The sequence below is a fragment of the Bubalus kerabau genome, chromosome 11 (assembly GCF_029407905.1).
Source record: "Bubalus kerabau isolate K-KA32 ecotype Philippines breed swamp buffalo chromosome 11, PCC_UOA_SB_1v2, whole genome shotgun sequence".
Classification (NCBI taxonomy): Eukaryota; Metazoa; Chordata; class Mammalia; order Artiodactyla; family Bovidae; genus Bubalus; species Bubalus kerabau.
The window spans coordinates 6,214,459-6,241,942 of NC_073634.1; the positions used below are offsets into that span (position 1 = coordinate 6,214,459).

Consider the following 27,484-nt stretch of genomic DNA (forward strand, 5'->3'; position numbering starts at 1 on the left):
TTTTAATAAATCCTCTTTGGTTATTTTCAATTTTAGAATTTGAATTCGTTCTCTGACCTCAGGGACGGATTTCTAACATTACATTATTATAATGCAACTGAATTAATCCATATCTAAACAAAAATTCAGAAGTAAATCTATTTCCTTTATTTTACAATTAAAAGATTTAGTATAACTAAATAGGTGAGAAACTGGATTAAGAAACTACTTTCTGCCTCAATCTTCCATTAAGAAGACTTGACTTAAGTTATCCATGACACTGCTTTCCCATCTGGTAAGCAATGGCATCCCTCAGAAGAATGGGGTGTAAACCCCTAAGGGCTCTGACTTCCCAGAAGCAGACTTGTACAAGATCATGTAATACACTGAGAAATAACTTTCAAAGCTGAACTAATTACAGAGGAGTTAAAGGAGAGCCATTTAGCGATGAATACAGGGATTTTTAAAAAAGACTTATGACACTATCTCTTTTTTTTTTACCTTGTGTTCGCAGTGTGCCAAAATCTAACATTTCAGTTGAGGAATAAATTCCAGGAGCTTGGAAAAAAGAAGAGTACACAATTATATTTCATCTTGCCAGAGTAAGATGTGCTGAAGACAAACTACGCTCCTTTAGTCATCCACTCACCTGTTGTAACTTCCACTTCAACCGGAAGGATGATAAACTCTGTGCTGTCTGAAGCATTTGTCTTTATTCTTATGAAAGCTGTGTGATTATCTGCTTCTCTAGATGAAAAACTGGCTCTCATCACTCCCTTGGTTTCATAAGGAGGAATTTCCTGACAAGTTAACAGACCACAATGTAGCAAAACCACTACAGTTTATTGAATAAGATGACATCACCTAAAAGATGTATTATTATTTTATATAGAAAAAAATACTGCCAATTAAACAAACACATTCATTTCACTGATTATACTGCATAGTCCAATTTTGGAGGATGTTAAATGATAAAAATGTGTGTATCTTAAAATTGATGAAGTTTGGTATATAAATTTGAGCAAAACAAAAAAGAGATAAAATTATATGAAAACAAACTGTCAGCTGCAAAGCCATCATTAAAAGGTAGAGTCCAATTTTTCTGCTGTATTCGTGTGTTTGTTTAGAGGATTTCAGTACAAATCCTCTAAACAATAAACACATCACCATCAAAGAGAAACTGCTTTTCCAGAAGTTCACAGGATTCTCTTTAAATGATAACTAAGGGAACACCGACTTGGCTCTCCTTTCGTTTAAAACCTAACAGAACAAGGTTCCCAAGCAAATCCACAGTTCAACAAATGTGTTCAGTAAGGCTCTTAGCGTGTAAAGTAGCATAACTTTTTAGGTTCGTAAAAACATACATATACACTAGAGGGAAGAGAATACAACATATACACTAGAAGGAAGAGGCACTGGAAAAAAAACTTTTTTTTGAGGTATAAATCTTTTCCTGCTTTTATAATAAACTGGCTTCAATGGGCAGAGTTCCAGAGTTTCTCTGCACATACCTTTTGGCCTATTTTAGGAAATCCCTGTGGTTCAGAATGTACTGGTCTTCATTTACCTCCATTCTCTTAACTTTCTAGGCTCAAAGTAGAAAAGAGGTGACTGGAACCCTCTCGGGGCCATGAGAGACGGATCGCCCACACCCCCATCTCCAGGAGCTGACTGGTCTCTGGGGTTTGCTCACTGAAACAGGCTGGGAGTGAGGTCAAGGCCAGCTGCCTTCTCTAGGCCAATCCCACTCTAGATTTGTAGGAATAAGAATCACTATTTTTTCTTGTAGCTGCTAAGAATATTAAAGCAATTTTCCATGTCTGCTACATTACAGTTCTTAACTAGAAATCTGAATTCTCTAATGTTTATTAGAATCCATTTCAGCGTGTGTGCCAAGTTGCTTCAGTTGTGTCCAACTCTTTGTGACTCTATGAACCGTAGCCGCCCGGCTCCTCTGTCCATGGGATTCTCCAGGCAAAAATACTGGAGTGAGTTGCCATGCCCTCCTCCAGGGGATTTTCCCCCCAGGGATTCAACCTGCATTTCTTATGTCCCCTGCATTAGCAGGCGGGTTCTTTACCACTAGCGCCACCTGGGAAGCCCATCACAGTAAATTCTTAGTTCTTCTATTTAGAATTATAACACGAATTTAATACCTTATAATCAATTATATAAAGCATTGCTTTATACACAATTTCTTCCAAAGTCTTTTCAAACAAAATCATAATTTCAAGGCAAAACACTTTTGTGAAAGGATATAAAAAGGCTGTCCATTACATACCTTTCTACCAGCTAGAGTGTTTCTATGTCTTAGGAGTTAACTTAGTCACTGACAATTTGGTTTCTAAATGTTCAAGTTAACATCCTAAAAAATGTCCCCTGCACATCCCTTCCTTCCCTGGTTGAGACTGGTCAGATGACAGAATCAAGAGGTGGTGTGTTTTTAAATTAACAGGGCAATTAACAAAGAAACTTTGATCTTCAGAACTTATTCATGTGGTGAAGTCTACGTGTCTTCAATTATGGATAAGCAGTGATTTTAGCGACAAGCGCTGAATATTCTATGCCTTTCCCTTCTCTGATTAAAGCTGAGTAGACAACATTAAAGAATAAAAACAATCCTCCTATGGCAGGAACCTCTGCAAATTAGGTAATGGCTACCTATTCATTAATCTGGTAAATATTTACTAATATTCTCCAAGAGAAAGTGGTTCTCTCATCACTTACACAAACTACTGATACATCTTCAACACCATTAAATGTGGATGTATTGAGAGATCACCTAAGAACTTAATTTCTAAATCATCACAAGGGCTTATGTTCCCTCTGCAAAAGCCATCTCCCGCCATCAACAATAAGTTTGAATGTTCAATTATGTACCTTTAAAAATACCATGAATCCCTTCCACGGTTTTTTTTTTTTTCAGCTTTAGTGTAAAGCATATTATAGATGATTAGATTCATAGACAGCTTTACCAATATTATTCTGTAGAAGAATAGTTAAAATCTCTTCCTTTCCACACAGGGGGTTAAAGATTCCACCAATTTTGTTCACTGCTCTTTCCAAAAATGATTAATACCACTCTACTACTCTCAGTCTCTCCAGTTTTCAAATATATTTGATACACATTTAATGCTAAGACAGCAATTATGGAGACATCACCCGTATTTCTTTGGGTGATGAGCAGTTACGTGTTTTCTGGTGCATGTAAGGAAATAACTGGTTTCAAGCAATCTCACGCGAGAACACGTCTGCACTCACCCACAGCTTCCTGGTGCCTCCCTGCTGCCCTGTGGGAAGTTCAAGGTGAAGGTCTCCTCCACTAGAGTACATTTCTACAACCTGAGACAGAAGAGTACATGATGGTTAAGTTAAAATCATATTCTCGATGCAAGTGATTTGCTGTTATGTAGAAATGTTTGATGGCTTAATTGCGTCTATCAGAAAAAATTTAAAAGATGCTTATAGATACAAAGGATAAGTATTGGTAGGATAAGTATGGTGTCACAGCACCAAAGGCAGTGCCCGTATGTATAAGCAATGGTGCAATATTTAATTAAAACAGGTAACTTCGAAATATCAAACTCAAAAATAGTGTAGCTGTTTCAGAGACTGGATTTTAGAAAATCCATCTGGAGGACATATATTTTTGTATTTTCTCAAGGAAACAGTTTCTGGAAAGGATCAAATTTTAGAAACACACATTCTGTATTGCTTATAGTAATACAAGTTCTTCTTTATTCACACATCGACAGCAAGGCCCAGGAGCAGACCTACTAACCACTGTAACTGTGACGCGTGCTCAGCCGTTCAGTCGCGTCTCTGTGCGACCCCATGGACTGCAGCCGACCTGCCAGGCTCCTCTGTCCATGGCATTTTCCAGGCAAGAATACTGGAGTGGGTTGTCATTTCCTACTCCAGGGTATACTCCCGACCCAGGGACTGAACCTGTGTCTCCTGCATTGGCAGGCAGATTGTTTACCACCAAGCCACCTGGGAAACCCTAACTGTGACACAGTGAAGAGCATATCGTATTGATAGGCAACAGTGTCAACGCAGGATGAAAATGTCTGATGTCTTCTGCAAGCAAAATCACAGGTACTATTAATATCTCTGTGGCTTGTACCTACACCCATGGGTTTTTTTTTAGCTAATAATTTCTTTAAATTTTTTTTCTTTTTACAGTGTTGCACTGGTTTCTGCCATACAATAATGCAAATCAGCCATAACTACACATATTTTTAAAAAACAGCTGTACTGAGGTATGATTCATGTACAGTAAAACTCTACATTTTGAAAGTGTACAACGAGATAGATTCTGACATGTACATGAAGATGGAATGAAGCTACCATCACAATTATGATATTAAATAAACCCTTTACCTCCCAAAGTTTCCTCACACCCTCTGCAATCCACCTGCCACTCTCAGCCCTTTCCCATCCCCAGGCACCGCTGAGCTGCTCTTGGCCACTCAAAATTAGTCTGTGTTCTAGCATTTTATATAAATGGGAGCATACAGTGTATACTCTTATGTCTGGTTGCTTTTATTCAGTGTAATTATCTTGAGATCTATTACGTTGTTTTTTTTACTAACAGTTCATTTCTTTTTTGATTTTATGGATATGCCACAATTCTAGATCCATTCACTTGCTGATGAACATCTGGGTTGTTTCCAGTTTTTTGGTCATTACAGATAAAGCTGTTATGCACACCACGTTTTTGTGTGGACATCTGCTTTTCTTTCTCTTGGGTAAACAGCAAGGAACAGAAGGGTCGTATGCCTCTTGGCTCATATAAAGAAAAGGAGTCTTTTGTTTAAAGTAAGGTTATCCTACCTCTTAAAAATAAAGAATATATTTAATTAAATGCAAATCTGGGGTGAAGAATGAGAATGGGTGGAAAACCTTTCCTTGTCTTTATCACAAACCAGGAGTACATAAAAAAGGACAAAGCAGGACAGACAGCAATACTTTAGTATATGCTTAAAGGCTTTTGTTTTTGGTGTGTGTGGTTGTTACCGTAATGATTTACCCAAGACTAAGGAGCTATGATCTTGTCTGTGTCTTATTACTTGCCTTCCAATGTATTACTGTTCCCCTTCAGTACTGACTGCTAACAGCACCTTAACTGATGGGGTGACTTATAGGACTTTTTCTGTAAAACCAGAAAACACCGTGTGTTATTTCATTTAGAAATCTTCCAAGGTATTAAGGAAACAAGCCTAACAATGTTTGAAAACAAGATTAAAAGGTTGAGTCCTGACAAGAGGGAAGGGAATATGGAAATGCGGACAGGTAAAGGCTAAATTATAAAATCAAAGGGAAGATAACATTGAAACTAGAATAACAGACTCCTGATTTTCAGTCCCCTGCTAGTTGTTTCTAATTTAATAAAGTTTAGGGGGGAAAGGACGCCAATGATATATACAAATGATAATTTATGTTAAAAACAAAATCCCATGAGGAACGTTAATTTCAGAGTGCCCCCGTACGTGTACACAAGCACAGAGAAAGGCCTGAGGAGACACACTGAGGTTACACGAAGGTTATCGGTGAGGAAGGGTTCTGGCCAGGAGCTGTGATAACAGCAGTCATTTAAATCACTTGCTATAAAATAAAACTGAAGCTTCAGGCCCTCAGCCACCCTAGCCACAAGTTCACATGCTCAGCAGCCCCAGTGGCTGGTGGTCCCTGTACTGGACAGAGCAGATACAGAACGCTCCCACTGCACCAGAAAGTTCTTCTGGACGGTACTGGACTGGAAGGCAGCAAGTTCAAGGAGGCTTCAGCCTTACACGTTTGAACTGTTAATAGTTTTCAGTGAGAACACACTTGTGTGTTAGTGTTGTATAAAGAACAAATGAGGTGTAATTTCTTGCTTTACAATACGTTCTTAAATTTGAGGACAAGTTCATGACACACAGGACGATCAGGTTAAGAGTGTCTTCCACACAACCTTCCAGTTTAAAAAGCAATTAAGTCACGGGCATGTGACAGGACAGTGACTATAGTTAATACCAACGCTGTAACTGCACATTTCAAAGTTACTAAAAGAGCAGATCTTAAAATTTCTTATCGTAAGAAAAAAGTTTTTGTAATTATGTGTGGTGATGCTGCTAACGAGACTTACTGTGGTGATCATTCTGTGATATATACAGATATTGAATCACTATGCTGTCTGTACACCTGAAATTAACACAGTGTTATATGGCAATTACACCTCAAGTAAACAGTGTCCATCAGGAAGGGACTTGGATTTTTTCTCTGAAAAACAACAAAAAAAACTGCCTTCCAGAGATAATCTATTGGTTCTTTTTTTTTTTTTTTTTGACAGGACCCTGTGGCATGTGGGATCTTAGTTCCCAGACCAGGGATCGAACCAGTGCCCCTGCACTGGAAGCTGAGTCTCAACCACTGAACTGCCAGGGAGATCCCAATCTACTGGTTCTGAGAGAGCAACCCTGGCTTTCCATTTGCTCTCCTGTGAGCTGATGAAAAGTGCACTGTGATATTACTGAACTGAAGTATTACGTGACTGGAAAAGGACTAGACGAGCCAAAGAAAAAAACTCAATATTGAATTCAGAGACAGTTGTTCTCGACGGTAGTCTGAGGACTCAAAAGGCTGAGGAGCAAAGACACAGACTGTAAAGCTACTTAAGTATTTTAACTAGGCTGGCCAACATCTGCTGAGTCTGTAACCTCCATCTTTCCCAGCAGAAAGCAAGACCCTCAGTCCACGGTGGGGCAACCACGGAGGTGGTGCGTCCCTGGGGCTCTGAGACACTGCTGCTGCTGCTGCACACGGCAGCTCACACAGCAGGGCCTGAGAGAACGAGAGGACAGTTCTTATTTCTTGGACTCAAAAACAGTCAAGAAAAGAAAGCAGCAAGAATTTACGAGGTTTCTGTATAGTTTTGTGGTACAAGTTAGCTGAAACAGGGAAAGTACACCATTCCCCAAAGCAGCAAAAGGATATAAACGAAGACTGATGATGGAGAGGAACTCTTTCTCACTTGTAAAAGCAGGAGACAAGGCACTTCCCTCTTTCACGACGAAGATCCTCAGCTACATATAACCAGAATTTGGAGGCAGTGTTTTTATCAATGGCTATCCTCACCCAATGGCAGCTGAGTTTGCAGGGAACCCTTGCTTGCTACCTCAGCATACAACTCCCAGGCATTTCACAAACCCAGATCTGAATATCTCATTGTATTCTTCCTTGTTTTCCTCTTCACCGTTTATGAGCCTTTCTACCAGGGAGTGCTAGGATGACAAAACCCACTTTCGTCGTCAAAGCTCAGCGGCTCACACAACACACAGTGTTTATCCTCCACCTGCTATTTTCAAGCTACTGCTCAGTTCTTCAGTGTTGGTCCTGAAGAACTCCATGGGCCCTGGGAGTAAACATTATTCTGGAAAGTATCCACATAGCCTTCCACACAGACAACACAGCTAGAAGCTACAATGGCAACAAGTGTCCATGGCTGGAAGTCACTGGGGAGCCGGGGTGGGGATCTGAGGAAATACCTGCAGGAGCGACACCAGCCATGAGACAAGGGTGGGTGAGGAGGGATTTCAAAGGCAGAAATATGATTACTAAAAGACTGGGTAAGATCAGGAGTTGGATTTTTCAAAGTAAAAAATAAGTTGGCTTTTAATCAGTGGTTTTATATTATCCTTTCCTTGGATTTTAACTTCCAGGCTGCCATCACCCAAAATTTAGTATTACTAGAAATAAATACAAATAGTGGGTTTAAAATTTTAAACTGGGCCAGAAGGAGCTCAAGCAAGAAAAGTAGGGGCCTCATATAGATGAAGCCATGTCACTCAGTTGTGTCCGACTCTGCGATCCCATGGACTGTAGCCTACCAGGCATCTCTGTCCATGGGATTTTCCAGGCAATAGTACTGGAGTGGATTGCCATTTCCTTCTCCAGGGGATCTTCCCAACCCAGGGATCGAACCCGGGTCTCCTGCATTGTAGACAGACGCTTTACCATCTGAGCCACCAGGGAAATCCCTCATTGATTATTACTTGCCACATATTATTCCGGTAAAGCAGAGACTCATTTCACTTAGCTTAAATTTAGACTTTTCAAATTTCTTTGAACTGAGACTATCACGACTAAAAAGTGAGTTGCATGACATTCATTTATTTAAATATTTTAATTGAAAACCTACCATGCCCTCTTCTAGTTGCTGAGTTATTAACTGTTCTTTGAAACTAATTATTGTTTCGAGCTTAATATTGTTTTGAATTGTTTGCTTTAATCACTGAAAAAATTCAATACAATATTGCTGAAATCAGAGTACTTTTCGAAAACTTTTTGGTTATATGTTAACATTTTAGAGAGAACTATTATTTTCTCAGTTGTCAACTGAACAAATCAAATACTAAACATAATCATCTGCCATCACAACACAAATTAAACATATGGTAAGAAAGCTGTCCGGACTTGTTCAAGTTGGTTTAAGCTAGTTGAGACTTGAAACTATTATTTTGCTGTAGTTCTTCAATTGTCTCTTTAATGAAAAAAGTCTTAATTCGGAGCACTAGTTGATAAATAACACAACCCAAACTAAATACTGTTATTTAAAATGACAGATTAACAATATTAAGTAAATTCTGTGAAGCAAAACTAAGATAGTGAAAGTAACTGAAAGGCCAATAAAGCATTTACAAATGTATCAACAGTTTAATAGAGAAGATATAGATGAAAACTCTTCTTAAATTAAATGCAGAGCCACTTAAAACTAACACCAGAGAAACCAGTCGTTTTAAAAATGGTTCCAAAAATTCAATAACCAGACTGATATAACCTCAGGTTCAGACTACAAGCAGCATTAAAAGAATACCTTGCTTCAGTACTACATACTGGCATATATTTTAAAAACCTGTTTTAGGTAATCTAAAAACTGTAAAAGACTGAGATTTCACACCAAGCATTAATTTCCACTGAAGTGAAACACGTTAAAAAATCACTGCCATAAACTCACCTGTAAAGGCTCGCTGTGAGGATTGTGTATGTTTATTATAGGTGAGAAACTGCTATTCACAGGGACTCTGGCCCCAAGGAATGGCCTCAATCGGTATGGGTTTGGAACTCCAACACCAAATACCTGTTTCCAAGTAGAAAAAAAAAAGCAATCTGAGTAGCTTTTATAGTTTTAGACAACATTTTTATAGTTACAACTGATTGATTTAGGGAAAACTGGTGAGTTTACTTATGGCAAAATCTTAATTCTTTTAAAAAGGAACACACATGTAGTTTCTGTACTTGACTATCAGTTGATCTGAGATACACATATATCTTAAGAATATATATATTCATATTTATATACATTAAATAACATACATATACATTTGGAATGATTTCTATAATATATTAGAAATTAAAATGCTAGCAGTCCTTCATGAAGTCTTGGGAAAGACAAAAGAAGAAAAACAGAGAATCCTAAGATTTCCCTGTTTCAATCACCTGAAGATGGCTCTAGGGCCCAGACAATCTCTTAACGACCAAGCCCAGTCCCAGGTCATTCCTACATGGGAATGTGGGCTGACCAACAGGGTGAGCCAGTCACTCAAATGACAAACATTTATTAAGTGCCTATGATGTGCTGGGCACAAGCATACATGTACAGTTGTGAATAATTCAACAGTGAACAAGATGCATAATGTGCCTGTCCTTATGGAACTTAAATTCTAGTATGAGGGACAGATAACAATAAAAAGGTTTTTTTAAAATGGATAATGTGATATAGAGCAGATAGTTGGAGTGAGGATGGGAAAATTCTTTCAGAGAGGGTGGCCAGGGGAGGTGACGTGAGCTGATGTCATCTGAACGACGAGAAGCAGCAACGGTGACTCTTCAGCAAGGGGAAGTATATAGGCAAAGGGCTGGAGGCAGGAAAAGGCCTGGCTTGTTGGAAGACAAAGAAAAAGATGAGAGCCATGGTCAGCAGTGGTGCTGGAGAGGAGAGAGACATTTAAGAGCAAGATGTGGTGCAAGACTAGGGGTGGGGAGGTGAAGATGGATGGCAGTGAGGCGCACCTTGAGAACAACCCGACCACAACCTCAGGTCGCCCATGGTCAGCTGGGGGCGCCTCTGGAGGGCACAGGTCTTTCCAGTTTCATGGAGGTCTTTTCATTTGCTCAACAAGTATATGCCAAGTGCTCTGTATAGCACGTCAAAGTCACTCATCCATACTGGCTTCCAAAGTTTACTGAATGCCTACCAAATGACTATTAAAGACTTACTCACCATAAATAAGCATAAGATATGATGTCTGACTAATACGAATGTTTACTCTGACAATGATTTCCAAACTGCACAAATAATTTACAAAATACATGAAGCATTCTGGGTAACTGAGAAGAAACATTCAAAAACAAGCATAAAAACTGTAAAGTAAGATACTAGCTAAGGAAGGATTTGAGTTCCATGGGCAGTACAGCTCAGTGGTTAATAGGATGGTCTTTGTAACTATAAAGACATGGATTTGAATCCCTGCTCAACAACTTACTGGTAGCATAAGCAAAACTGTTTACCCTTTCTAAACTTCACCTTCCTCATCTAAAAAAATGAGAAGGACAGTATCTGTAACACAGGCAGAAGTGCACGTAAAGTGTGTAGAACAGTGCCAAATAAATTATTTCTTTGTAATCTTGCTATATAAAAAATTCTGATTCAAAAAACACTAACTTTCTTTAATAATCCAAACAATGAAAAAAAAAAAAATCCAAACAATGATTGTACATCCAAAGTGTTAGTTGCTCAGTCATCTCCGACTCTTTGAGACTCCATGGACTGTAGCCTGACAGGCTCCTCTGCCCATGGGATTTCCCAGGCAAGAATACTGGAGTGGGTTGCCACTCCTTTCTCCAGGGTATCTTCCTGACCCAGGGATTGAACCTGGGTCTCCTGCACTGCAGGCAGTTTCTTTACCACTTGAGCCACCAGGGAAGATGAAAAATTTAAACAATATAATTACCAAAGAAAAACAGGCACACATCTTTTAACCCTGAAACTGTTACCACTTCATAAGTGTGCAAAAAGTAAAAATTAAAAAAAATCTAGAGGCACTGTGAAAATATTTTTAACTGTTCTTCTGCCAACCAATCTTATATTAACACTTTAGCTGTAGCTTTTAAAGATCATTTGTTCAGTCTGATTTGAATAGGGATATTCACAAATGCAGTTGTAAAGTATAAAAATGCTCTAACTCTAAACTCTTACATTTTCCCTGATCATGAGTTTTTGAAAAGAGTTCCCAACATGTTGCCATATGACAGGATGAAGATGAAAACTGTATTTTATAAATAATAAAGATTTTATTCTGATTCTTACCTGGTAAGTGAATACCCCATGATTAGATGTATTAATAAATAAAGTATTTTCTACATTTCCCACTACTCTTGCAAGAAAAACTACATCAAATGATGTATTTCCTCCTGGAAGAATTTTCTGAAAAAGAAAAGTAGTAAGTTAAATTAGTAAAAAAAAAAAAAAAAAAAAAAAGTATCAGATTATAGTGACTATAAGTAGACAGCTAAAGTTCTCTAAAACATCTTAGAATCATTTCCATAAACTAGCTTTTTCCTCCCAAAGGTTTACATTTTAAATTAGCCAAACTATTTTGCAATGGAAAAAAAAAGATGTCTTCATATCGGCTTTCACATATCTTTGTCAATCACAATTCTAAAACCCTGTACAACAGATGGTTCCCTTGGATTCTGTTCATTCAGTAATCACCAGGCTGGAATGAAGTGCCTAATTACAGGCTCCTTCAACATCAGACGATCAAGGAGGAGATGAGCTGAAGCCGAGCTTTTTACATAGATGTTCTACTCTACTACTAAGCAGCCACTTGTACTATTCTAATAAGTAAACAAGCCCAGCCTCAACCTCTGTCACCCATTCACACAAGGCACAAAAAGTGCCAGCAACTTACATTATAAAAGAAAGGAGGGGAGAGGAGACCCCTCCTCTGACCTTGAGCAAACTGAGAATGTCACTGTGGTTTGCAAATAAAAATTTTATTACAGCAGAACAATAGGGCTGCTTCACGAAGTCTCTGAGACTATGAATGCAGTTCTGCCTGCAATGAAGCCTTAGAATGCATTTTAATATGCAAAGTCCTTAACTTCTCTCATTCTGCCTCTGTGGCTAGAACTCTAAATGCTCCCCAAATTATAGTCTAAAATCTATGGCACTGAGACTTCTGTCTTCAGCTTTGGATATACAAAGCTGGAAGAGCATCTTTCCTGTATTATAAAAAAACAAAAATCATTTGAAAAATGGTAACCTTTCTTGTGTATCAACCAGCTCCCAATTTAAGGAAAGACAAACACCTTCAAGAAGAGATGGGAACATTAAGTAAGGCAGATAATGGGAAGAAGATGAGGTTAGCTTTCAAGACAGTAAAATGAATTCAGCTAAAATTTTTATGCATTGCTAAACGTTGAGTGTGGGTTACACAACAAGGTACATAGAAGCTTTGGAGTCTGTAGATGCTAGATGGAGGTCACACTTGGCAAAAATCAGTAACAGGAAGATATATGGTAAACCCCTAAGCAGTTCAAAATGAAACAATACATTTCTAAGTAACCCACCAGTTAAAGTAGTAGTCACAAAGGAAATTTTAAAACATTCAGTCAACTGGAAATGAAAACACAACATATCAAAATTTGTGAGCTGAGCTAAAGGAATACTTGGAAGGAAAATTATAGCATTACATGCTTATCTTGAAAAGAAATGTCTCAAATCAATAATCGATGTTTCCACCTTGAAAAACTAGAAAAAGAATAAATTAAACCCAAAATAAGCAAAAGAAGACTAAAACAGACAAGAGCTGAAAATAATGGAATAGAAAATGGAAACATCAGGAAAACCAAAAGCTGATGCTTCAAAAAGGTCTGCAAAACTGATAAAACCCCAGATAGAATGATCAAGAGTAAAAAGGAAGATGAAGCTTTTACTTCATGATGTCATTTATATCCTAGGGGGAAAAGGAGCCTGGAGTCACTCTTGATGCTTCTCTTCCTCTCAATCCCACCTCAGAAAATTCTGCTGCTGTCTTCAAAATACATCCCAAATCTGACAGCTTTCTTCATTTCTTCTCTGCTTAGAGCAATCCTGATATTCTGATATTAGTTTATAATAATAATCTAAAACTAATAATAACCCTGATATTCTGCAACAGCCAAGATAACTAGTGTCCTTTATTCTCCCCTTGCCCTTCTTGACTCTATTTCTGATAAACAGTGATCCTTTATAAAACATAAAGCTATCGTTCATTTCGCTGCTCAAAACCTGTGATAGCTTCCCATGTCATTCAGGATCAGAGCCCAAATCCCTATTACACTGTATGAGGTCCTTCACAGTCTGTCCCCTCCCACAACCCCTTTACTCCCCCTCTCACCCTTGCTCACTCCAGTCTAGCCACACGGTCCTCTGCACATGAGTCATGCTTTCGTATCAGAGACCTCACTGACTGAGCCCTCTGTATGAAATGTCTTCCATATATTCCACTTCCCTGTATACATCTCCTTCAATCTTCAATTGTCACCTTCTGAATGAAGTCTTCCCTGACCCTCCTATTTAAATCTGGTGGTGTAAGACAGTCCTCCCTTTTGTTCCCTTTAACATATTAGATATCCATCCACAGGAGAAGTGCCTCTGTGGGACTTGTGGGATCTGTTGCCATACACCTGAAGACCTGGGAGCCATCCTGCACACCTGTGTACCTGGAAACAGGCAAACAGACTTCTGCACAGGCTGCGGAACCAATGAACCGACCCCATCCTGTCTAGTTGCAGCTGGGAAAGAACCTGCAGAGTGCTGACCTGGGAAGATACCACTGGACAAGAGACAGCTCGCAGAGTCTACCTTTCCCAAGGAAGTATTCCAGCATGCCACTGGAAGCAAAAAAAAAAAAAAAGAAAAAAAGAAAAAAAAAAAAAAAGAACCTGGTTGCAGTGGAGACAGTAAGAGGAATTTTCCCAGGGCCAACTCCCCAACCCATGCTGAGGCAACACTGCATGAGACAGTGACCTCTCCTGGGTTGGGGGGAAGAGAGGAGAGCAGCCTGGTGGATTAATTCCTAGAAACACACAACCTACCAAGACTGAATCAGGAAGAAATAGAAAATCTCAGTAGACCAATAATAAGTAAGGAAATCAAAAAAGTCATCAAAAACCTCCCCAAACAGAAAACTCCAGGACCAGATGGCTTCTCTGGTGAATTCTATCAAATACTTAGAGAAGAATTGATGCCAGTCTTTCTCAAATTTGTCAAAAATTAAGAGAAGGAAACATTTCCAAACTCATTTTATGAGGCCAGCACTACCTTGATACCAAAGCCAGACAAGGACACTACAATAAAACTATAAACAATATCCCTGATGAATACAGACATAGAAATTCTCAAAAATTATCAGCAAAGTAAATCCAGCCACACAACAAAAAAGTACTTGACAAAAATATATCTCATGATAAAAACCTTCAACTGAGTACAGAAGAAGCATACTCTGATATAATCAAGACCACATACAAACACCCAAAGCTAACATCACACTCAGTGATGAAAATTTGAGTTTTTCTTTAAGATCAGAAACAAGACAAGGGTGCCCACTCTTATTCAACACAGTACTGGAAGGCCTAAGTTAAAGCAATTAAGGCAAGACAACGAATAAAAGGCATCAGAAGTGGAAAATAAAAGAAAAAGTTGTTATTTGCAGATGATACAATATTACATAGAGAACATCCTGAAGACTCAACAAAATACTACAACTAACCAACAAATTCTGTAAAGATGCAGGAGATAAAATCACCACATAGAAACCAATGTACTGGTATACTGGTGTACAGGCTATACACCAATAATGAAACATTTGAAGAAGAAAAAAAACTTTTCTATTCACAGTAGTATCAAAAATAATACTTAGTAATAAATTTATCCAAGGAGGCGAAAGATCTGTATGACGAAAACTGTAAGACCTTGATAAAAGAAACTGTAAGACACAAACAAATGGGAAGATAACCTTTGTTTGTGGCTCAGAAAAGTTAGTATTCTAAAACTTTCCATACTAAGCAAACCCATCTACAGATTTAACGCAATCTTCATCAAAACCAATGACAGTTTAAACAGACATAAACAATCCTAAAATTGGCACAGAAATAGAAAACAATAGTAAGAATATCAAAGTCGAAGGCATCATACGTCCTGCTTTCCAAGCACACCTTAAAGGTAAAGAAACTAAAACAGTATGGTTCTGGCATAAAGGCAGACATGTAGACCAACGGAACAAACAGAGTCCAGAAATAAACCCCTGCATATACTGTTTATTTAATATTTGACATGGGAGCCAAGAATACTCGATAGGGAAAGGTTATATCTTCAATAAATGGTGTTAGGAAAACTGGATAACCACACATAGAAAAACGAAACTGGACCCATATTTTACAGCACTCTCCAAAATGACTCAAAATGGATTAAAGATTTAAAATATATAACCTCATGCCACTAAACTCCTAGAAGAAAACATAGGGCTAAAACTCCTAGAAGAACATAGGGAAAAAACTCCTTGACACTTGGTCTGTACAATGATGACAATATGATATCAAAAGCAGAAGGAACAAAAGCAAAAAATCAGTAAGAGAATGCATTAAAAAGCTTCTACATAGCAAAAGAAATTATCAATGAAATGAAAAGGCAACCTATGGAATGGGAAAAAATATTTGCAAACTGGACTTCCCTAGTGGTCCAGTGGTTAAGAATCCACTTGCCAATGCAGGGGACACAGGTTCAATCCCTGGTCCAGAAAGATTCCACATGCCAAGGGGCAAATTAACTCTTATATCACAACTACTGAGCCCATGCTCTAAAGTCCATGAGTCGCAACTACTGAGTCAATGCACCAAATTACCAAAACCTGAACACTCTAGCTTTATTGACTATGCCAAAGCCTTTGACTGTGTGGATCACAATAAATTGTGGAAAATTCTGAAAGAGGTGGGAATACCAGACCCCCTGACCTGCCTCTTGAGAAGCCTGTATGCAGGTCAGAAAGCAACAGTTAGAACTGGACATGGAACAAAAGACTGGTTCCAAATAGGAAAAGGAGTACGTCAAGGCTGTATATTGTCACCCTGCTTATTTAACTTATATGCAGAGTACATCATGAGAAATGCTGGGCTGGAAGAAGCACAAGCTGGAGTCAAGATTGCTGGGAGAAATATCAATAACCTCAGATATGCAAATGTTACCACCCTTATGGCAGAAAGTGAAGAAGAGCCTCTTGATGAAAGTGAAACACTAGAGTGAAAAAGTTGGCTTAAAGATCAACATTCAGAAAATTAAGATCATGGCATCCGGTCCCATCACTTCATGGCAAATAGATGCGAAACAGTGGAAACAGTGGCTGGTTTTATTTTTGGGGGCTCCAAAATCACTGCAGATGCTGACTGCAGCCAGGAAATTAAAAGACGCTGAATCCTTGGAAGGAAAGTTATGACCAACCTAGACAGCATATTCAAAAGCAGAGACATTACTTTGCCAACAAAGGTCCATCTAGTCAAGGCTATGGTTTTTCCAGTAGTCATGTATGGATGTGAGAGTTGGACTATAAAGAAAGCTGAGCGCAGAAAAATTGATGCTTTTGAACTGTGGTGTTGGAGAAGACTCTTGAGAGTCCCTTGGACTGCAAAGAGATCCAACCAGTCCATCCTAAAGGAGATCAGTCCTGGGTGTTCATTGGAAGGACTGATGTGGAAGCTGAAACTCCAATACTTTGGCCACCGATGCAAAGAACTGACTCATTTGAAAAGACCCTGATGCTGGGAAAGATTGAAGGCAGGAGCAGAAGGGGATGACAGAGGATGAGATGGTTGGATGGCATCACCGACTCAATGGACATGAGTTTGGGTAAACTCTGGGAGTTGGTGATGGACAGGGAGGCCTGGCGTGCTGCGGTCCATGGGGTTGCAAAGAGTTGGACACGACTGAGCGACTGAACTGAACACTCAAGAGCCTGTGCTCTGCAACAAGAAAAGCCATCTCAGTGAGAGGCCTGTGCACCACAACTAGAGAGTAGCCCCTACTTGGTGCAACTAGAGAAAGCCCATATGCAGGAACAAAGACCCAGCACAGCCGAAAATAAATAAACAAAAATATGTGCAAACCAGATAATGGATAAGAGGGTAATACCCACAATATATAAAGAACTTACACAACTCAACAACAAAAAACCAATCTGATTTTAAAATGCACAGAGCAACTAAACCGCCATTTTCCCAAAGAAGACATCTAAATGGCCAAAAGACACATGTAATGATGTTCAATATCACTGATTACCAGGGAAATGCAAATCAAAACCACAATGAGATATCAGCTCACAACTGTCATTAGCAGAAAAGTCCTGGTGAGGATGTGGATACAAGGCAGTCCTTTCATACTGTTGGTAAGACTGTAAATTGTTTCAGCCACCATGGAAAACAGTATGCTGCTGCTGCTGCTGCTAAGTCGCTTCAGTCGTGTCCGACTCTGTGCGACCCCACAGATGGCAGTCCACCAGGCTCCCCCGTCCCTGGGATTCTCCAGGCAAGAGTGTATAGAGATCCTCAAAGAATTAAAAACAGAATCACCATATAATCCAATAATCCCACTTGCGTATAAAGCCAAAGGAAATGAAAACAGGATATTGAAGAGATACATGCACTTTCACGTTTACTGCAGCATTATTCACAATAGTTAAGATATGGGAACAGCTTAAGTGTCTGGCAACACACGAAAGGATAAAGAAGTTGTGCTGTATATTCATATCCATGGAATATTATTTGGTCATAACAAAAAAAAATCCTGCCATTTGTGATATGGAGGGCCGTGAGGACATTATGCTAAGTGAGACAGACAGTGAAAAACAATTACTTCTACGTGGAACCTAAACACACAGAACTCATAAAAGCAGAGAGCAGAATGGTGGCTACCAGACTCTGGGTGGTGGGGAAATTTGAGACATGCTGTTTAAGGGGATGAATGCTGTTTGAGGGAACATTTTCTACATTTTATAAAAAATGGCATCGTATTCTATTCTACAATGTGCTTTTTTTTACATATTAACATATTATTCCATATAAACAGATACAAATATGATTCTTTTTATTATCTGTATAATAATATTTGCATATTACTGGCTCTACCACATTTTGTTCAATTTCCAATAACATGCATGGATATCAGAATTTAACCTGAAATAGAATTAAAAATGTCCAGGTCTTTATATATAATTAAAAATTATGATTAATAGCCAGTAATGACCTTCAACCCATGAGAAGAGATTATTACGCGTACTAAAATCAGATCAGATCAGATCAGATCAGTCGCTCAGTCGTGTCCAACTCTTTGCGACCCCATGAATCGCAGCACGCCAGGCCTCCCTGTCCATCACCAACTTCCGGAGTTCACTCAGACCCACGTCCATCGAGTCAGTGATGCCATCCAGCCATCTCATCCTCTGTCGTCCCCTTCTCCTTCTGCCCCCAATCCCTCCCAGCATCAGAGTCTTTTCCAATGAGTCAACTCTTCGCATGAGGTGGCCAAAGTACTGGAGTTTCAGCTTGCTTAGCATCATTCCTTCCAAAGAAATCCCAGGGCTGATCTCCTTCAGAATGGACTGGTTGGATCTCCTTGCAGTCCAAGGGACTCTCCAGAGTCTTCTCCAACACCCCAGTTCAAAAGCATCAATTCTTCGGTGCTCAGCCTTCTTCACAGTCCAACTCTCACATTCATACATGACCACAGGAAAAACCATAGCCTTGACTAGACGAACCTTTGTTGGCAAAGCAATGTCTCTGCTTTTGAATATGCTATCTAGGTTGGACATATTTAAATGAGGAAAAACTTCATTTTAGCCATGGGTTGAAGCAAAGTTATCCTAGTTAATCTTTAATTAACCCAAAAAGGTAATCAAACAAAAAGTTCTATACGACCAAGGAAAAATAGTTTTTGTTTGCTTACTAATAAGGGACCCAAATCTTATCTTAATCAAAATTTGACTATTACAGAGCATTAAAAATATCTGTATTCTTTATAACAAGCCATACATTATGTATTTTATGGTCAATATGCAGTCTAGCCATGGAGATGAATAGGTCTAGACATGGAGATGACTAGGTCTAAACCGCAGTTTTAATATTATGTAATTTTAATCATAATTAGACAATTATAGTTAATCAACATAATTATAACCACAAATAATTATTAGGAGTTATATATAGAAAAATAAACTGTCACACAACCACATTCCTTTTATTACCCTTGTTCTTGACTTCCAGGTAATATGTATTATTTATTTGGGGTTAAAAAAAATGGCTATGTAACACTTGGCCTTTTAAATAATGACTACTCTTTTTGGTGTTTCCTACTGGTTAGTTAACGCATGTATGATACTGGTTAATAATCAAAAACCTAAGTGAGTTACAGAAAATGTTTTATTCTCAAAGAAATATGATCTGACCAGGAATTCTAAAGATGACAACACAACTAGACTTAGGATAAATATATAGAAAGGGCCTGCTCTCTTGGACATGAGAAACTCTCTTTATTTTTCCCCGAAGGCTCCAATGATAGGCATAAAATTAAGTGGAAGAGAAATAAGGTTCCCTCTTCTCAAGAGTTAATTCCACCTTTCCACTTCTTGAGCTTCTGAAGTCAGTATCTTACTGTAGGGAATAAAGATGAAAATCAAGAAGAATAAGAAAATAACAACTTAAGACAGCACAGATTTTGGCTATCCCTTTCAAGCTAAATCTAGAGTACCTAAACGTAAATTCTGATAGGTGTAAATTATTTTATTGTTTAATTCCACCTCCTGACAGTGGAAAACACAGATTGGCTTTTAACTTGTTCTTTGACTACATACACATTGAGTTTATCTTTTGAGGAACTTTCAGAGAGACTATTCTGTTTGCCTAAGATTCATGTGTTGAAATAAGTCCCTAGGAGAGCCAGTCCAGAAATGTCAAACTGGTGACCTTTAACTAGTTTTCTTTGGTCTACACTGTCTTTCAAAATTGACTTCATTTATCATTTGTAAATATCAGGAGATTATCATATACAAGTCCATATTTCTGACTCTTTTTGGAAAATCATAACTGTGCATGAGCTTACATTCCCATGTGGCCATCGCTGGCTAGAGTAGAGTAAGGGCTGGTCCCTCTGGATGGGCCGTGTGCTCTGCAGGTCACCTCACTGTCCACTTGGTCTACACTGTCTACACGGCCCCTGTAAGAATCTATCTGTAACTCTGCTATCTATTTGGCTGCTGTGTATTGTGACAGGAACATTAAAAATGTAAAAACCCTGGCCTTTAACAAGGATGAAGCTTGATGCTTAGAAACAACAAAACATTGCTTGAATTAGCAAATTAAGTTAACAAGATAAAAATAAAACCCGTAGTGTAGTTGTAAACTACTTTTAAACTGCTTTCATGTCACTTTACTATTTTGCCTTTTAACCCAGCATGTCTCTACACTTTGGCAATGCCTGAAAGCTGGATGATTCCATCTGTACCTAAGTGTGTCTCCATACACAGACTAACGTACATGAGCCACACCATAGCTTCATATGACACAAATCCCTAGGGAAGCCAGCGGCATAACTAGACCTTCACATTGATTCCTGTCACTAACTGCACGACGACAGGCAAAGCCATCAGGGTTCAGCTCTTCATTGGTGGAACGCGGGTACCAGGCTAGATGAATATACACACACGTCTCTCCTAGCACTGGGATTCAACTGCTGAGACCATCAGTACATTTACAAAAATAAACAAAGAACAACTCAGCACAATAAGCAAATTAAAACTTTATCATCAAAATATGCTGACTTATCCATTCCTTGTTTACAAGATAGTTTTCAATTTTAAAAATGTCAAGATTATATGCCTTGTTTTTACACTAGAAGGTGCTACTTAAGGACAACATGTGATGAAATAGGATTTTAGAAAGAAATGCAAAAATTGAGATAACTGATGAAAACTTATACACTAAAAATTAATTATTTAGTTTTCTCTCTTCAAAGGAGTCAGGGAAAATCCTGGGAAGATGAAATAAGACTTCATTAATTTACTTTCCTCTGATATTTGCTATTTAGGTAATTATTTTGGAAGTCTACATATTAAAGCTTAATGCATTCTCTCAAATTCAAAATTTATTCAGATCAATTTTTTGTCAAAGTTTTTTTTATAGAAACAAGTTTGCACAGTATCTATAAAAATGATTATAAGTACAATTTTAGAGGATGCGTGTGTAGGATTCTAAGCAGGCCCCCAAATTTCCTGCCCTCACTTTGTGACTGGATGTGAGGAGATGTCACACCTGTGATTTGCATTATTTGATAAAAAGGATTCTGCAGATACAATGAGATTATCAGTCAGCTCACTCTAAGTTAATAAAATAAGGAGACTGCCAGGTGATCTTGACCTAATGACATGATGAAAGCAGAGTTTTCTCCACTGGTGGTGGAAGAGGAAGCCAAAGATTTCTGGAGCACGAGCAAGATGTGACACACAAGTGCTGGTTTGAAGATGGTGACGAGGAGAGTGGGTGCCTCAGGGAACCGGGAAAGGCCTCTGGCCAACAGCCAGCAATGAAACCTCAGTCCTACAAGCACAAGGAACTGACGTCTGCTGACAATGCGAATGAATCTGGAAGTGGATTTCCCCTGAGTCTCAAGTCAAGGACTCAGCCCAGCTGACATCTTAATTAAAACCTTACTAAACCTGGAGCAAAGAACCCACTGAAAGGTGACTTACAGAACCACAAGCTAATGAGTGGGTGTTTCTGGTGCTTTATTACTCACAAAAAGAGAACCAACACAGCGCTGAGGATTTACCTACTATTAGGAAGGAAAGGAAAACCAAATGAAGGCGTCAATACTGCCTTTTCCTGCGTGCTTAAGTTTCAAAGCTGATTTGTCAGGCTGTTTCATGTTAAGAAAACCAATGTGTGCTGAAGAGCAGAAGTGGTAATTTTCAGGAAATGGGGCAAATTGAAGTCCAGAATAAATATGAAACATTCAAATTAGATTTTAGTTACAATAAGATAAAAAGATCTAGACTTTCAAACTCAAGAAACGTCAAATGTAGTGGAGAAACTTACCCTATTTTGAAAAAATGATGCATGAAAATGTGATGTTGTAGCAGATATTGATACTAAAGTAATAGTTTCTTCAGAACTAGGGTTATGTAAGTAAACTTTTTCCATTTTTGGCATTCCAACTGGTCTGTAAAAACAAAAAGAAAATGGTCACAAATATTCAAAGACAATTTAAAGTGCTACAGTTAATTTCTGGTTGTTAAAAAATTAATCATCAAAATTATTTAGACAAATACATACCCAAATATACAGACTTATTACACTGATTTATATCTAAAGTTACACATAAAATGCATTCATTAGCTATTCAGCAAATAAAATTTCTGAGTGCCAAGTGTATGTCCCACACTGAGTCAGGTACTGGGAGGTAAGGGGGCAAGTCTCCACTCAGATAAAGCTTACAGTCTAGGAGGAAGCAGGCAAGGAACCAAATGGTCAGATCCCTTTCTTCCTGCAACACTACCTGCCTCTCTAATTCTGAATCTTCTCCTTCTCTCCCCAAATTCCCACTGATAAATGCTCTTCAATTCAGAAGGCGAACTTTAGTGGCAAAGGTATGTGAGTAGATCTGCCTCATGAGTTAGGAGCTATTATCTTCATTTTACAGGCGAGGACACTAAGGCACAGAAAGCATAATAACATGCCTAAAGCCACACTTGGAACCTCATTTGAATCCAAGTCATTTGGCTCTGGTCCCTGCTCTAACAATAAAAAGCACGCACTCAAGATCTGATATCCACAGATTTTTTAATGTTCTCCTTAGGATCCAAGGTATAGTTTGTCTTAAAAGTGAAACCTCCTCAGTATGCAGTCCTTTAGGTTCTTCCATTGCTAATCATGTTTGTACAGGCTGTCTCACTCGACAGCTTAAGAGAATTCTATAATATAATGTAATATAAATTATTTTTCAGAGTGCTCCCTACTTATTTGACACCTATCTTATTTCCTCAACAAGATTATCAGTACTCTAACAACAAAGGTTATGTTATACACGCACTGTGTATCCTCATATAGCCTAGCACAGAACCAGGCGTGTGGTGAAAGTGTGCGTGGGAGAGCCTGCCCACTCTTCCCCAATCTTGACCTCAGGGTTAGGAAGGTCCCTGTCACCTGGCGTCAGCCTTAACCGTGGCTCCCCACATCTCCGCTGCTTGGGCCAGGCTGGCTCCGTGTTCGACCCCCACAACGTCTCTGCTCTGCTTTCCTGCCTACCCTCTGTGCGAAACAAAACCCTCATGTTCTAATTCAATTACACTTTTACAAGATCCTCTTATACAATCATTTTGGCCTATGTTTTCTGAAATTTTATTTCATCTGTATAAACCTCAAATTTTAAGTAGCTGGCAGAGCTAGAATTGCTTTATATATGGAATAGTGCACTCCTGAGGCTGGAAAAGTTAAACCAAGAATTAAAAATAAGCATAATGGAGTATATGTAGAGAGATATGGCAAGATACTAGCAAAATGAGATAATCATATAGAAAATGAGAGAAAATATTAGCAATAAACATAGGTAACAGATTGGCTAGGGAGACAAAATCTCTTCATGACTGAGAAGATTGACAATTTAGCTCAGAATTCAGCAAGAAAGAATACATATTTAGAACATTTTAAAAGACAGAGCTATAAAAATAAAAAGAAAAACAGATATGTAGGGTATAGGGTATAACTAGAAGTGGCAATATTTGGAAAATAGAGTGTAGGAATATCTGAAGAATATGGACAAAAAATGGGTAAAACCCAAAATTTTAAAAAAGAAATAATTTTTGATTATGAAATGTCAACAAGGAGAGATGAGGAAACCCTGCACTTAAGGACACAGTAAAATTTAAGAAGCTGTAAGAATTCTTCATACATGATGGATGTAAGTTTCTTAGGAGATATTTGCAAATATTTGCTTCCATTCTGTGGGCTATCTTTTCATTTTCTTGATGGTGTCATTTGCAGCACAAAAGTTTTTAATTTTTATGTAATCCAATTTGCATATATTTTTTGGTCACTTTTACTTTTAGAGCTATATCTAAGAAACCACTGCACAAAAACCACTGCAAAAATGGAGATATACTCCAATATTTTCCTGTAAGGTTTTATAACTTAGCTTTGTTACATTTACATTTAGTTCTATGACACACTTTGTATTAATTTTCGTGAAGGGTATGAGGTAGAGATCCAACTTAATTCTTTTACATGTGGATATCTAGCTGTCTTAGCATCACCATCTGTTGCAAAGATTCTTCTTTCTCCATTTAACAGTCTTGGCACCCTTGTCAAAATCAATTTACAATACATGTAAAGTTGTATTTCTGGAATATAAATTCTTCCCCACTTATCCACACTGCAGAGTTACAGGGTCTTGATTACTAAAGCTTTGTAGAAAGTTTTTGATATTGAAACTGTCAGTCTTCCAATGCTGGTCTCCTTTTAAAACACTGAGACTGGCTATTCTGGATCCTTTTTATTTCCATGTGAATTTTAAGACCAGCTTACCAATTTCTGCAAAAAAGTAAATTGTGATTTTGATGGGGACTGTGTTGAATCCACAGATCAATTTAGGGAGTACTGCCATTCTCATTTGTGTTTTCTGATTTATGAGTATGGGACAGATTCTATATACTTAGTTCTTTAATTTCTTTTGATAATGATTTGTCATTTTTAGTTTATAGTATTACGTTTGTTAAGTTTGTATATAAGTATTAAATATTTTATTATTTTTGATGCTATTATAAATGAAATTGTCTTAATTTTAAGACTGTTCACTGTTAGTATATAGAAATAAAATATTTCTGTATCTGATGTTTAGTTGCTAAGTTGTGTCTGACTCTTGAGACCCCACAGACTGTAGCTTGCCAGGCTCCTGTTCATAGGATTTCACAGACAAGAACACTGGATTTCCAGGGGATCTTCCTAACCCAGAGAGTAAACCCATGTCTCCTGCATTGGCAGGAGTATTCTTTACCACTGAGCCACAATGTTCAAACTATCATACAATTGCACTCATTGTACATGCTAGCAACGGTATGCTCAACATCCTTCAAGCTAGGCTTCAACAGTATGTGAACTGAGAACTTTCAGATGTTTCAGCTTTCGTATGTTTCAGCTGGCTTTTGAAGAGGCAGAAAAACCAGAGATCAAATTACCAATATTCACTGAATCATGGAGAAAGCAAGGGCATTCCAGAAAAAAACATATAATTCTGCTTCATTGATTACACTAAAGCCTTTGACTGTGTGGGTCACAACAAACTGCAGAAAATTCTTCTTAGAGATGGGAGTACCGAAACATCTTACCTGTCTCCTGATGAAACCTGTATGCAGTTCAAGAAGCAATAGTAAGAACCAGACACGGAAGAACGGTCTGGTTCATAGTCTGGTTCAAAACTGGCAAAGGAGTACGACCAAGCTGTATGTTGTCACCCTGCTTATTTAACTTCTGTGCAGAGTACATCATACGAAATGCTGGGCTGGATGAATCAGAAGCTGGAATCAAGATTTCTGGGAGAAATACCAACAACCTCAGACATGCAGATGATACCACTCTAATGGCAGAAAGTGAAGAGGAACCAAAGAGATTCTTGATGAATGTGGAAGAGGAGAGTGGAAAAGCTGGTGTGAAACTTAACATTGAAAAAAACGAAGATTATGACATCCAGTCTTATCACTGAAGGGGGAAAAATGCAAGCAGTAACAGATTCTCATTGCTTGGGCTCCAGAATCACTGCAGATGGTGACTGCAGCTGTGAAACTGAAGGATGCCTGCTCATTGGAAGGAATGCTATGACAAATCTAGACCATGTGTTAAAAAGTAGAGACATCACTTTGCCAGCAAATGTTTGTATAGTCAAAGCTATGGTTTTTCCAGTAGTCATGTAGGCATGTGAGAGCTGGACCATAAAGAAGGCAGAGAGTTAAAACATGGATACTTTAGAATTGTGGTGCTGGAGAAGACTCCTGAGAGTCCCTTGGACTGCAAGGAAATCAAACCAGACAGTTCTAAAGGAAATCAACATTGAATATTCACTTGGAAGGACTGTTGCTGAAGCTCCAACACTTTGGCCACCTGATGTGAAGACCTGACTCACTAGAGAAGACTCTGATGCTGGGAAAGATGGAAGGCAAAAGGAGAACGGAGTGGCAGAGAATGAGATGGTTCAGTAGCATCACTGACTCAAAGGACATGAATTTGAGCAATCTCTGAGAGACAGCTGAGGACAGAGGAGCCTGGCGTTCTACAGTCCATGGGGTTGCAAAGAGTCGGACATGACTTAGCAACAGAACAGTAACCACCTATTGATCTGGTATCCTACAACTTCCCTGAATTCATTTATTCTATATTTTTAAAAAGTGGACTGCTTAGAATTTGTATGCATAAGAAGATATCTAAAAATAGATATTTACTTCTTTCCAAATGCCATTAGCAAAAGTGGGGTATCTAAGTCCCCAACTATTACTACTGAATTGTCTGTTTTCCCCTTTAGTTCTGTCAATTTTGCTTCCTGTATTTTGGATTTCTGTCATGTGTTTAGTTTTGTCTTGCTTTTTTAATCTGACAATCTTGGTCTTTTAACTGATGTGTTTAGACTATTTATATTAAATGCAATTTTTTATGATTAAAGTCTATCACCTCGCTAGTTATTTTCTATTTGTCGTATCTCTTCTTTGTTCATAATTTTTTTAATTTTTTAAACCATTTATCATTTATTATTATTTTTTTACTTTACAATATTGTATTGGTTTTGTCATACATCAACATGAATCCGCCCGCCACAGGTATACATGTGTTCCCCTTCCTGAACTCCCCTCCCACCTCCCTCCCTGTACCATCCCTCTGGGTCATCCCAGTGCATCAGCCCTAAGCATCCTGTATCCTGCATCAAACCTGGACTGGCGAATCGTTTCTTACATGATATTATACATGTTTCAATGCCATTCTCCCAAATCATCCCACCCTCTCCCTCTCCCACAGAGTCCAAAAGTCTGTTCTATACATGTGTCTCTTTTGCTCTCTCACATACAGGGTTATTATCGTTACCGTCTTTCTAAATTCCATATATATGAGTTAGTATACTGTATTGGTGTTTTTCTTTCTGGCTTACTTCACTCTGTATAATAGGCTTCAGTTTTATCCACCTCATTAGAACTGATTCAAATGTATTCGTTTTATGTCTGAGTAATACTCCATTGTGTATATGTACCACAGCTTTCTTATCCATTCATCTGCTGATGGACATCTAGGTTGCTTCCATGTCCTGGCTATTATAAACAGTGCTGCGATGAACATTGGGGTACACGTGTCTCTTTCAATTCTGGTTTTCTCGGTGTGTATGCCCAGCAGTGGGATTGCTGGGTCA

General features: G+C 38.4%; 1 protein-coding gene across 6 annotated transcripts in view; it reads right to left on the reverse strand.

Moving 5' to 3' along the window:
• TMEM131 (transmembrane protein 131) overlaps positions 1-27,484 on the reverse strand; it is a 182,051-nt gene that overhangs the window by 57,305 nt on the left and 97,262 nt on the right. For 5 of the 6 annotated variants that reach the window (XM_055539390.1, XM_055539389.1, XM_055539388.1 and 2 more), the window contains 6 exons: positions 22,141-22,264; positions 11,330-11,446; positions 8,978-9,100; positions 3,241-3,321; positions 629-779; positions 481-537 (listed from right to left, as the gene is read on the reverse strand). In XM_055539390.1, the coding sequence (XP_055395365.1) occupies positions 481-537; positions 629-779; positions 3,241-3,321; positions 8,978-9,100; positions 11,330-11,446; positions 22,141-22,264 (653 nt within the window). The remainder of the gene's footprint in view (positions 1-480; positions 538-628; positions 780-3,240; positions 3,322-8,977; positions 9,101-11,329; positions 11,447-22,140; positions 22,265-27,484) is intronic. The other variant, XM_055539387.1, reaches the window with a different exon arrangement.